Below are 13,395 nucleotides of genomic sequence, written 5' to 3'. Positions count from 1 at the left end.
CGGCCAACTTTCCCACCGGCACGACAACTCGACTGAAAAACGGCGGGACGAACCGCATGCACAGATTTCCACTGCGGCGGACGGTGGCGCCCTAGCCGGCGTTTCGTTAATCCGTCTGTCGAGTCTGTGCACGAGGCACGCAGCGAAGGACCGCGCGCTGTTCAAATCAGGTTAGTCGTTCCAATTCTACCTGATCCTTACCGACACGATGGGGAAGCCCAAAGTCAGAGCGAAGTTGAAATCAGAAAACATGATCCAGTGCGATAAATGCGTAAGGTGGATGTATGTTGAAGAAACATGCTTCAAAGACTATGGCGAAGCAGAAGAATCAGAAGAGCTTTACACGTGTCAGATATGCACTAAATTCGAAAAACTCGTGTCAGCCATCGACAACAACCTGGCACACGCGGAGAAATCGGAAGCAGCCATCAAAGGCCTAGAAGAAAAAAAATCGAACAGTTGACGAACATAAACATGCAACAAGTGGAGATGACCAACCACCTCACGCCCCGAGTACAAGAACTAGAAAAAGAAAGTGAACATCTACGCGAGTCAGTAAAAGCGGCGGAAGAAATAGTACACATCACGCTAGAGACGAGCATAGAAGCACAGGCAAGTGAAACGCAGAAGCAAGGAAACGCGGTAGAAAATGGCGAACGAAGAACCACCTACGCGCACAAGGCAAATCTGGGTCGGGATGCCGGAAAAGGAAGCAAACTCCAGAACGAAGTGGGTCGCAAACCACCGCCTAACGACCTCCGTCAGCCAGAAGACACAAAGAGGGACAGTCTACAAGCAGAGCAAATTCAGGGACATCCTCCCCAAAACGGGGTCACCATTTGAAACACGGCGAAAGAGAGCTCTTTCAAAGACCAGCCGCAGGGAAATGATGGGACAACCCCCCACGCGTTGAAGAAGATAACAGTCATCGGCGATTCAAACCTAAATCGCGTAAAAAGACCGCTCTTAAGGAAGATAGCGAATGACAGGCGGGTAACCATAACCGCGCTGCCCGGGGCCACAGTGGAAGACATATTACAAGAACTGGAAAAGGACATTCATCGTGAACAAGAAGAGAGGCTCGTGATATTGATGGCAGGTCTAAACGACACGCTAAACGAGACAGAACCAAAAGAAATCTCAACAAGCCTGCTCAGTAAAGCGACAGACTGGCTCTTCAATCACCCGAACCACACAATGGGAATCTGTTCCATACCGTACACAAGAGAGAGAGGCCCAGAAACCTAAAACAGGATAAGGACGGTGAACAGGGACATCCAGGCAGCATGCCAACAAAATCCTCGCATGCAATTCCTAAACAGCTACCATAGGCTTAGAAGAACACCAGCATCAGGTATCGTGGATATCCACTTTTCACCCGAAGGCACTGTAGTTGTCGCCCACCAAATTGCCGAAAAGGTCGACATTTTTTTAGAGGAACAAAGATATGCATTGAGAAGGAACCAAGAGCCCAGCAAACCCTACTCTGTCCCACCCAACGAGTATTTCCACGACTGGATGCCAGAGCCCCCTCGACGGACAGCCAGATGGCAACGACCCCCATGGATGCCCAGCCCTCAACGAGGACCGTACACAAGTCGGTACTGACACGACAGGAAAAGAAACCGGCACCGCAGTAGCACAAAGTACTTAAAAATCGCTACGTTAAACCTACAAGGAGGGAACAGAGTGAAGTGGATAGAATTGGAATGGAACGCCGAAAAAGAAGACATCCACATGTACGCGGTGTCGGAGACGCGCCTACTAAACCAAGAAAAGCCTTTGTTTGAGCAGAAGTGGGGCTGGATCGGAACAAATAGGGAAAAATCAGAGAAGAAAGGAGGAGGAGTTGGTTTCATGTACCACAAAGAAAGCGTAGAGCTGATACCACAAAGAAAATGCAAGGAACACATGTGGGCAGAATTCAAAGTATTCCAGCAATACGTTGTTAATGTCGGGGTAGTGTACATGGCAACAGCAGGGGAGAAGCCCGAGTGGAACCAAAGCATAACCCAGTGCATCCTCGAAGACATGACAGAAATTAGACAAGCAAGACCGGACGCTCCACTGATGGATGGTGGTGGGAGACTTCAACTGTCACATCACCGAATTAGACGGCAAGGAAAACAGGTCGGAACACCTGCGGAAAATAGCCAAAACACACGACTTAGATATCCTAAATTTACACAACAAGTGCACGGGACGCGTTACCTGGACTAGAGGAGCTCAACAGGCGAGCATAGATTATGCGCTATGCTGCCAGCGATGGCTGCGAGCCCCATTCACTATCCAAGAAGTCCACATTGACGAGGACCAGGAATCGAGTTGTGGGAGCGACCACAACAGGATCAAAATAACAACTACGATTAGGAACAGAACGGCCCAGCGGAACTACCACGGCCGCAAACGGGAACCAAGATGGAAGACAAGGAACGAAGAGGACATCCGCGGCTTCGCCGCAAATTTAAAAAGTAAAGGAAACAGAGAGTCCAGACTACGGGAACTTCATATATCAAATGGAAGCCGCGGCAACACAAACACTAGAAAAAACACGGGGAGGTCAACCCAGAAACGGTCAGAAGCCATGGTTCGATGAGGAGGTAGCGGACGCGATAGCCGACAGGAAAAGGCTATGCAAAATATGGCGACGAGCAGCAAAGAAAAATGCAGACAGCCAAGTGGAAAAACAAGCCTACGAAGACCAACAGAGTCGAACTAAGCAACTAATAGCCACAAAAGTACGACAATACCACGCCAATATAGAGGAGGATATAATGACAGCAGGGAGAAAACATGGGAAGAAATTCTGGAAATACATAGAAAATATGACACACCAGGAGGAGCAGGCAATAACAAAGATCGAACTTTATAACCCTGAGAGACGAGAAATGATCAGATCACGAAGCGGCATCGAAAAATTCATGACTAACTTCTATGAGCAGCAGCAGAAAGATCTCCTGAGAAGAACAAGCCTGAGCAACCAAGGAAATGATTAACAGCCACCCGATCCACCCCAAACGGGACAGGTCGAGATACTCTACCCAATAACAGATGTGGAACTAACGAGACATATAAAGAAACTAGCAAAGGGAAAGGCAACTGGCCCAGACGGGATACCAAATGAATTTCTGAAGGCCTTAGAACCACAATCGAGGGAAGTCCTGCGAGAAGTCTTTAACACCATCCTAGAGACGCAAGTAATTCCCGAAGAATGGAAGCGCAGCACAGTCAAGCTCCTATACAAAGGGCTAGGCAAGCCTAAAGAACAACTAAACTCATATCGCCCAATCACTCTACACAGCAACATAGCCAAACTATTCTCAGCAATCATCAACGACAGAATAGCGAGAACATATGACGGCGCACTAAACGAAAGCCGAAATGGGTTCAGGAAAGACAGACGAGGAAGCGATAATTTATTCATAATCACCCAACTCATCGAAGTGACGCTAAAGACAGGAGAGGACATGTACCTAGCTTTCCTAGACTTGGAGAAGGCATATGACGCGGTTCCACACCGCACATTATGGGCGACCAGAGGTGGGCGTTTGTCCTCACTAGCCTCGCCCTCACCTCAATTTTATGGGAGAAAAATTTTTCTCACCTCACCTCAATTTTTTATTTAAAAAATTTCCTCACCTCACCTCAAAAATGTTTTTCGAAATTTTCTTCACCTCACCTCATTTTTTTATTGAAAAATTTTCCTCGCCTCACCTCACCTCAAAGGAATTTGAGACTTTACCTCACCTCACCTCAAAAATTTGTTTCGAAATTTTCCTCACATCACCTCACCTCAATTTTTTAAAGCTATTTGTGTATTCGATGTGAAGATTGTGTATTCGATGCGCGTTTGCTTTGAGTGACTGCCAATGTAAATGCATATACCTCAAGCGTGAGTGCATACAGGGTGCGGCACGAAACGTGTCATTTGACCATTATAAGAAAATGGGGTAAACAACTTTCTCCTGGACATTTAGTTTGTCACCAAATACAAATAGTTTCATCAATTTGCCATTGAAATACATTTTCGAAATTGAACTCATGAAATTGCTTAGTTAATGTAACGTTATTCTTTTTTTTTTTTTTTTTCTTGCTGGAGGATTTGGCCTAGTCAATCATAGAAAACGCTTCGTGGAACGATTGTTATACCGGTAAAAGTTGCGCGGAAATTGAGGTTCAGTTGCGGGTATGCGAATGACGCACAAAGTCTGCGTCAGATCAGCGGCGAGAGAGGAGGGCAGTCCTCGCCCAGATGAGAGACAGAAGCTGCGGAAAGATATCCCGTGTACGCGCGGGAAAAGTTTTCATAAAGTGCGCGTTCATAAATTTTTCCTCGCCTCACCTCAAAAAAATGTCCCATAGTTTTCCTCACCTGACCTCAAAATGTTTTTGAAATCTTTCCTCACCTCACCTCAAAAATTTTTTTGAAGATTCTCTTCACCTCACCTCAATTTTTTTGAAAATTTTCCTCACCTCACCTCAAACATCAAACCTCAAACCCTCACCCTCGCACGTCCTCGTGAGGGTGCCCACCTCTGTGGGCGGCACTACAAAAAATGGGCCTACCCACGGAGGTGCTCAAACTGGTGTGAAACATGTACACGGACTGCACCGCCACATACCACCTAGAAGACTTCAAATCGAAGGAAATCAACCAACGGATCGGTCTGAAACAAGGATGCCCAATCTCACCCACCCTGTTCAACTTGTTCCTGAACGAGCTACTCGAAAAGTTAGAAGCCAGCAACAGAGGAATAGAGATAACAACAGTGGACACAAGAGGCAACCAAGAGACAACAAGCATCTCTGTCATCGCTTTCGCGGATGACGTCCTGCTCCTTGCAAAATCGCCGAATGACCTCCAGGACCTGCTGAATGGCACAGAAGAAGCGACATTGAAAGGGATGAAATTTTGTAGGGAAAAAACAAAATGGATGAAGATCGGGAAGGGCAACACCAACAACACAAGCGAACTGACCTTCTCAATACAAAATTTCGAGATCACTAAAACTGACCAGTACAAATACCTCGGCGTACTCCTCGAAAACAACACAGACTACCTGGAAAGCCACAAAAAGAATTTGATCACAGCTGCAAACAAAAAGGTCACACATGGCACTTGGCCCGGCACTCCTACAATACATACGTCCTAGGGAGAATTCTTTGGAAAACCGTAGCAGTTCCACAGGCAACATACGCAAACGAGGCCCTATGCTACGACTCTGTAACTATGGCAGCATTGGAACGCCAACAGAGAGAAACAGGGGAGTGGATATTGGGTGGAAATCTGGCCACAGCGAATGCAGCAATAGACGGAGAGATCGGCTGGTCTACTTTCGAGTACCGAGAGGCAAGGTCCAAAACACGATATCTGGGAAGACTTATTCATCTGCCTCCAAACAGAATAGCAAAGAAAATATTCCACCCTATTCGGTACAAAGGCGTGAAAACGGAATGGACAAAACGAATGGGATGTATCGACTCCAAATACAGTAAGGGAACAAGCCGACACAAAGCAAAAACCGCAACAGAATGGAACAAGACGATACACAAGGAAATGAGCCAAATCGAAAAGGACTACTGGATACAACGAACAAGCAAAAAACAAAGCATGAAATTATACCATCAACACAAGGAAGAACCATCGCCCTCAGCCTACCACAACGGTGACCACCAAAGCGGTCTGGTATTTCAAGCAAGGACTGCGCCCTCCTGACACGTAAACGGCTGGCAGAGCTGTTCGGACCCCAGAACGACCAAAAATGCATCCTATGCGGCGAGGAACAAGAAGATCTAGAGCACGTCATGTTTCGATGCGCAGCTACCAAAAACACCCGCCCAGAGTGCGAAGATGTCGCCACCGCACTTGGACTCAACACTCACACAAACCGAACGAACGAGAGCGACATCGGCAACATCATCGAAGGAACGAAGCGCCACCTCACCAACTGGGAGAAACAGACAAGAAGCCTCCTGCGTCAAGCCCATCGACGACCACCATACCAAAACTGACCAGTGCCCTATTTTATTGTTTTTATTTTTTTAGTACCAGTGGATCCATTGAGGAGACCTGCCCCGATTTAAAGGGGAAAGGCACGACCTGAACCTGAATCCGTGTTAAATTTTGACTTCAACTTAACTGATAAATATTCTGCTACACATAGAAAAGTTATAATCGCACACAGAAGAAGTTATTGCGGTCAAAGCATATTCGCGAACCAAGCGCTACAAAGCGCCCTCAGACAGCGGCGGGCGGGCGACAGCATGCTTTTGAGCACGGTCCTTTTGAGTTCCCAGCTTGGTCATACGGGCATCCGAAATGCAGGCCACGTCCGCTCGTGGAACGATAGCGGTTGGAGCTGCTGGCGTCGAGCGGCCGCTTCCCCTGTTCGCCAGATTTTTCTGTCCGCCGCTGTCGTCGAGAAGTCGGTGAAGTTCCCATTGCTCGCGTCGGCTCACCGGAAAAACGGTGACAGTGGCCGGTTTTCCGTCGAGAATTCGTCGTATGCGGTTACCGCTTTAGCGCTTGATTCCGCTGAAAAATTCGTCGCGCGCTATCCTCTGCGAGCTCCGTAGAGCAAGATTTTCGGCTATTTTTTCCGATATAAGAGCTCCTCAATATTCCTGTCAATTACCATAAATTTGAGTAAATTCCGCACGCTCTTCGCACTGGTGGGGTAAAAAAGTGACCTTTACTTGGCAAATTTCCGAGTTCCGTTCGCAAATATTTACATAATTAAACTTATGTTACATGACATGCACATCAGGAGACGGCAAAAACCTAGTAAGAACAAATGCCGTTGACCGCATGATTCTAAGTGGCGTAGTTTGGTTATTAGACACCCTGTAGGTAGGGTCTGACTTTTTCAGTTTAAATACTTTTACCGGATTCGAAAGGGGAAAATACGGTGCTGTTTTTTAAGTATGTAGTTCAGGGTGAAATCTGGTGCTACATACATTCGGGTGTTATCAGATTGTTTTTGTTCTTGTTTTGTATTTTTTGCTTTGTATTAATAATAAATAATAAACTATTTTTTATCTCAATGAATGAAGGAGCCTCGGCTAAAAAATGAAGACAGCTTCGCTTGAGGAAGCTCGAGTACCTTTTACAAGGGATGCAGTGGGCAAGATTCAATCACATGTTATTCAATGCAGCAGTTAATTAAATACAACACAAACATACGTATGACACTTCAAGTAAGTATTTTGGTATTTGCAGACGTAAAATAAACTTAAGTCAACTTCCGTACAGGTGAAAAAACTATTTGAATACAATGCGCACGTGACGAAACATTAAAAGAGAGAAACTTTTTAACGCATTTTTTTATGTTTGCTGGAAATGTATGCTGTGATGACGTAACGAATTTAATAATAAAGGTAGAGCACGCCGCAGCATTTGTTGTCCAAATGAGGTTATAGGGAACGGTATTCTCCAATTTATGGTGGTTCTTGTAGAGTATAGGCACGTGAGCTTGCACTTGGACCACTGCGTGTGTACAATAGAATCTCGATGATACCCCAGGCAGCACAATGTACTGAAAGTCGAGTGCAATAGGGGTGGACGGGTAGGTGAAAGGCCTTGAACAGACTCGTGAATCAACAGAACATTGATAAGACGCATACCGTCCACCCCTATTGCACTCGACTTTCAGTACATTGTGCTGCTTGGGACGACTCACGGGGTAGCGGGAAAAAATTTCTATCATCCTAAATTCGTATCAAACGAAAAATTTAGGCAAGAAAATAGGCAGTGACTGTTCATTTTCCATTGCTGTCAGTGAAAGAGGTCGTTCGTAACGCACTTGTGTCTTCGTTTTTGGTCAAGGCTGCGGAAATTCGCGAGATGATTCAAAAGGCCCAGCACGTGCTTTCCACCCGCAAGTCGCGCGACAGTCTTCTAAAGCGAGCTTCTCCTATAGCACGCAGGCGTTAGGTGAAACCGACTTGCGGAACGGCGACGCCTAATGTTGTCAGAAGTTATCCCGATATGTTTCCTCCACGTATCGCTGTTTATTGTTTTTTGGGGGAAGGGGGGTAAAAAGGTCAAAACAGAGATAAGGTTCCGAGCCGTGTAATCCCTTCGATCTTATCTCCTCCACCACAACCAAAGGGAGAGTCATTGCTTGCAGTGCGCAATACGATGTAAGAGATGGGAATTGATGTTCTGAGGCTGATATACATAGAAAGGACAAATACTTACAAAGCATACATCATCATGATGTAAGGGCGTTCGTGGTGAGGAGGGTGAGGATCTCCTTCCCTTTTCGAAAGGAGGTGCAACATGACTCGAGCGCTCTCGCGTCACGGGTGAACGACGTCTGTCGCATCCTCGGCTCGTTCATCATTATCATCCGAGCTCTAATACATGGGAAGAATAGGCATTCCGGCAGGCACGGGAAAAGAATACGTATTATCCCGAAATTCGTATCATCCGTGATCATATATCATTGAGATTCTACTAGTTCTCTGGTGCATTTAGTTGCTTGGTATCAGATTTCTAGAATATACGCATAAAGATTATGTACCGTTATGAACTCAGACTGTCGAAACAAAGGCCCAGTATGTGCATTATCGACAAAAGACAGAGGGCGCAGACAAGCTGGTGCATGCTGAAGGCTGAAGGCTGGGGGGGGGTCGAGCGGCACCTCTCGATCACTTGGCGTGGAATGGCCCTACTAAATCGGTAAATATCGGCGTTTTCGGGTATTACCTAAAAAAGTCAGGCTCTACATATACAATATGTAAATTAGGTGCTGCAGGGAAAATGCATGAGCAAGGACTTCGGTTTATTCCTCACTCACAAGTTCAAAATCGATTCCACTGGAACATCATGTTTGATCTCCAATCATGAATCGCATTACCTGAGTAGCAATGTAAATCATACGAACCAAGAAAAGAATACATTGATGCTACAGGAAAACTCAGGAGGTAAGAAAATAATGCCCTATAATGTAGGATATGTTGTTAACGAGATTTCACTATACAGTGGAATCTCTTTAAACTGAACCTCAAGGGACCTGGAAAATCTGTTCCGTTTATCAGGAGTTCCATTTACAGAGCTGTGTGTGAGATGTTAAATGGTGTGATTTCCAGGAGTGCAGAAGCTGTAAGCAGTCTTTATGCACATTAGTGCATCAAACACAACAAATACATACACAATTTTCAACTTTATTCTAGTCCACATTGAGATGTTCCACCTTCACACCAACAATTGGCGCACTCATTCAGATATTCATACTTTGGGCACACTTTATCCACAGTAGCAAGCATTTTTAAGCTCTTCGGAGTCACAGAGTAGAGCCCTGCACAGGCCCGGGCCCGATCTGGCCCGCGAGCCGGGCTGGGCTTGTTATTGGCTGTGTGCTCTGGGCCGGGCCGAGCCCGGGCCGACAAAATACGCCGGCACCGCGGGCCGGGCCGACAAACATGTTTCCAAGAGTCAGGCTTGGCCGGGTCACACAGCTAATTCCACACAATGGAGGACTATTAGATCATATCATCACATGCTTGCGTCATTCCTGTGCATATATTTGCAAAGACAAACAAAGGACCCTCCATTATGTGTATGATTCGACCCTCTAGAACATTCTCAAAGCCACTTCACACTGCTCCTCACTCCTCACGTATTTCACAATCACGTTCGCAAAGCTTGGTGAGAGGGGTACCGACCGGGAGAAAAAGTTTGTCGCCAGCATCCTCTACCTCCGCAAAAATTTGACAGTGTAACGATAACGACCATGCCCGTGCGTTCTGGATTTAATTTGGTCTCATGCTGTTATGGTGTTAAACCGCCAGCACTTGTGTGTTTGTGGCCTTGTCTTCTCTTTTTATAAATTTACTTATAAATTTGTTTGGTAAGCGCCAGAAACGCGTACGTCACGGCTGGAAATACTAGGCCGGGATCTACTCGCCGAGTCACCGGGGACGGGATGGGCCCGGGTTCTATTCACTTAGACGCCGGGCCAGGCTGGGCCGCATAAAAATATGAAGAGGGCCATTTTTCGATGTGCCCGGGCCTGGTCTGGCCGGGAAAAGTCGGCCCGTGCAGGGCTCTATCACAGAGTCAAAGTCTTTTTCTTTGCAGCCAAAACCATGGAGCACTAAAGGCATCACGCAGGTTCTCCTTTCGGCTAAGAGTTCTTGTTAGCGTACTTTTTGGCATCCCTTACTTCATCGTAAGCGCCGTTTTTGTGTAGCAACCACTCCCAAAATTGTTGATAACTTTGATCTTGCTTTGATCAAGAGCATGAGGCGCACGCTTCTGCGATGCCGTTGGAAATGGCATTTACTACTGTTAACGTACTAATCCTAATCATGGCCGTTCAGGAAGCGGAGAGTTCAAGCTGCCATGTGCATAGCGATGATGCTTTGAAATGTTTAGTATCAATCTTCTTGGCCAGCGGTAAGGCGTGGTGCGCGCTTTTAGGCGTAGCCATCAGGAATGGATGGAGGCTTGAAACTGAAACCACTGGAACAACTGTCGATGGGGGTGTCATGCCACCACGTCACCACGTGCAAGGCGGCGCTGCGGCGCAGTATGCAACAGGAAACCAAAGCCGGAAACTGATTATGCACGTGGCGATCGCGATGGGGAAGTTGGAGACTACTCTGAAAACTGTCCTGTTGGTTCTAGTGTTGGTCCCCTAGTCTCAGGTTTTTAAGTTACGGATCTATACCACCAGCTCGCTTGCTACTGCTCTATCCTCTGTTGGTTCAGTTCTTGGTTCCGTTTACGCGGAGGTTCAGAAATTTTTGTTCCGATTAATGGAAGAAAAATTACATTGGAAAGATACAAAGCCAACAAAATCCGTGACTTTTGTTCCATTTAAACGGAAATTCCGTTTAAGCAATTTCCATTTAGCGAGATTCCACTGTATCTGTTCCTGGCACAAAACATTGCTGGGTTGCTCAACTCAACATGAAACGGTGGCGTAACTACAGGCAGCGGGGGTCAGTGACTGCTGACGGGGCCCAGCCCACAGAGAGGGCCATGCCAATCATTGACAATCAGACTTTGGCACCAACCAACTGAGAACCTGTTTTCAATCACTGCACGAGACAGACACACTGTTCATGTGTGTGAAACCAAAAAGTATATAAATACATTATAAAAAGGAATTTTGAAGAATTGTGGGTAGCCAGTTACAACTTGCCTCTGAATGTGCAAAAAATTGCACACTGCGCCTGCAGAGGGGGTTCCGTGGGACCTATTTACATCTCACTGACCAGGCACTGCAGATGAAGTTACGCCACTGACATGCAACAATGTTCTTTTTCTGGAGCAGTGTTTGTTTCTGTCTGCTTTGTATAATTCGTTATATATATATATATATATATATATATATATTTGGCTGTGGTGGAAGCTGTAACAGGGGAAAAAAATGGTACCTACATCTTCAGCTGCCACACTGCCCTCGGCTACACGCACAACAACTGCATGCCCTGCTACAAACCTGCACTTGAAATAGTGACATCAATCAGATAACATTGTGGAAATGTGCTCAATTCACTATATGGTATAGAGATGCGAGACAAAACGCAGGGTGACAACCCCATTATAAATCATCCTTACCGAATGCTGATGCCAAGGCTAGTGCATGGAACCAGCTCGTGTTGTTTGTAAACCTTGTGAAGAAAGTTTTAAAAAACAGATTAGTCAATCAAAGAAGGTTATAAGTAATAGTTGACTTCATCAGTATAGAGATACAGCTTGGGACAAAAGTTTATGGAACACGGCATTGGCGTGTTTCATCAGAGCGGCTCCCTGCTAGCTTACTGGAAGAGATCGAATAAAAACGGGTGACCGGTTATTCTATCCATCTCTCAGTATGTGTGTCCATTCCTGTTTGCTGGTAGGGCATTGCTCCAATGTAGAAATGAGACACCCCGGTGTTCCGTAAAGTTTTGTCCCAAGCTGTACCTCGTTTCAGATTTCAGGTTTCGTACAGATTTCCACGTTTTAGATAAAACACTTACTCCGAGTTGCCAGGTAGCATCGAGGAAGCTGGCATTCTGAAACCAAACCGAGCACGAGTGAAATTTAAGCCTGCATCTGAAACTTCAAAGGTGACTTCTCCGATGGCCACAAGAGCATGTGTAATGCGTAAACACAGCATATGGTGCTTAGAAATTGAATGCGGGAATTAAAAAAACACCAAAGGAACTCAGCTATCCTCATGGTCAAATTGTGAGCAAATAAATCTATTTCCTTAATTGCGTAAATCAATAGAATATCATAACACAAGCCTCATTGAAATTGGCACATTTAGCACTTTTGTAGCACTTCAAACTTGGAAGATATAAGACTTCATGGTTTGGAGGGCTACAGAATACCAGTGCCTGGGCAAATTTCCAAACCAACTTCTTCATATACACTGTATACAATCATACAAGATGAATCATATGATGAAGTTATTTGGAAATAAAATATTTGACCATACAAGGGTCAAATGCACCATGCACAGAGTTTCACACATACTACCTTGGTTTTCCTGTCACTTAGAGCAAAATAGGTACATTTTTTTCTGACCCACGGTATGTCGAAACAAGCCTACATATTAACATTGTAATGGAAGAGGCAATTAAATGTAACATTTAATTGAAGCCTATTACATGTCTTGTTGTTTGAAACAGACACACAGCAATACGAGAGACAAAAGGCATGCGTACCCTCAGGACTGGGCAAAACCTCACTTGGTCAACGGCATGCAAGAGCGACAGGAAGATTTCTAGCAATGACAGGAGCACACATTTTACACATGCTGCATATATAAAGATACCACAGACTACACAAAAGAGATGGACAGAAAATTAATTACCTGCTAGAATTTCATTGCCAAGGATTGAGAACAGTGGATCATATGCTGCCTGAAATAGAAGCACAGGTAAATGTGACACATTGTTATTCGCTCAGAAATATAGGTACACTTGCCTCTAGAAGCTTCTTGGCTGAGAGACACGAAGCCACTGCGACAGACATCACCTGCCTCTTCAGCAAAACACGGATGAGGAGTCGGCCTCTACCTACAGATGTCTGTACCTGCGGCAAGAGGTTGCATAATGTTGATTCACAGAGGCAAGCGAAACACTTCATAATACATGTTACATATCTGCCGCTAAATTCCTTCAGAGACAACCATGGTGCGTGAGTTAACATCCATGCTACTGTGGATGGCATCGCAGCAAAGCAGGCAGTTCACTTTAGCCACTATTCTGCATGCATGCTCTTAACTAAAATTATTCAAAGTGGTCGAGAAACTATCTGTAACTGCATTTACGTCGGGCTTCTTCTGTTGTGTTTTTGTAACTAATTTGCCTTTACTTTTGAAATGCGCCTCATACATCTGTTATCAGAGGCCACTAGTTGCTTCCTCAGCTCCCTCAATCAGGAGCTGC

The 13,395-nt window shown here is 45.5% G+C and overlaps 1 protein-coding gene across 3 annotated transcripts in view; it reads right to left on the bottom strand.

Moving 5' to 3' along the window:
* The window catches only part of LOC135391611 (uncharacterized), a 70,003-nt gene that overhangs the window by 47,608 nt on the left and 9,000 nt on the right, over positions 1-13,395 (bottom strand). For all 3 annotated transcript variants that reach the window (XM_064621928.1, XM_064621927.1, XM_064621929.1), the window contains exons 6-11: positions 12,928-13,039; positions 12,819-12,863; positions 12,670-12,728; positions 11,977-12,012; positions 11,573-11,625; positions 11,393-11,453 (exon numbers count right to left, since the gene is read on the bottom strand). In XM_064621928.1, the coding sequence (XP_064477998.1) occupies positions 11,393-11,453; positions 11,573-11,625; positions 11,977-12,012; positions 12,670-12,728; positions 12,819-12,863; positions 12,928-13,039 (366 nt within the window). The remainder of the gene's footprint in view (positions 1-11,392; positions 11,454-11,572; positions 11,626-11,976; positions 12,013-12,669; positions 12,729-12,818; positions 12,864-12,927; positions 13,040-13,395) is intronic.

Source organism: Ornithodoros turicata, chromosome 4, assembly GCF_037126465.1.
Source record: "Ornithodoros turicata isolate Travis chromosome 4, ASM3712646v1, whole genome shotgun sequence".
Classification (NCBI taxonomy): Eukaryota; Metazoa; Arthropoda; class Arachnida; order Ixodida; family Argasidae; genus Ornithodoros; species Ornithodoros turicata.
Note: the sequence above shows the minus strand (reverse complement) of the source record. Positions and strands in the feature narration are given on the sequence as shown.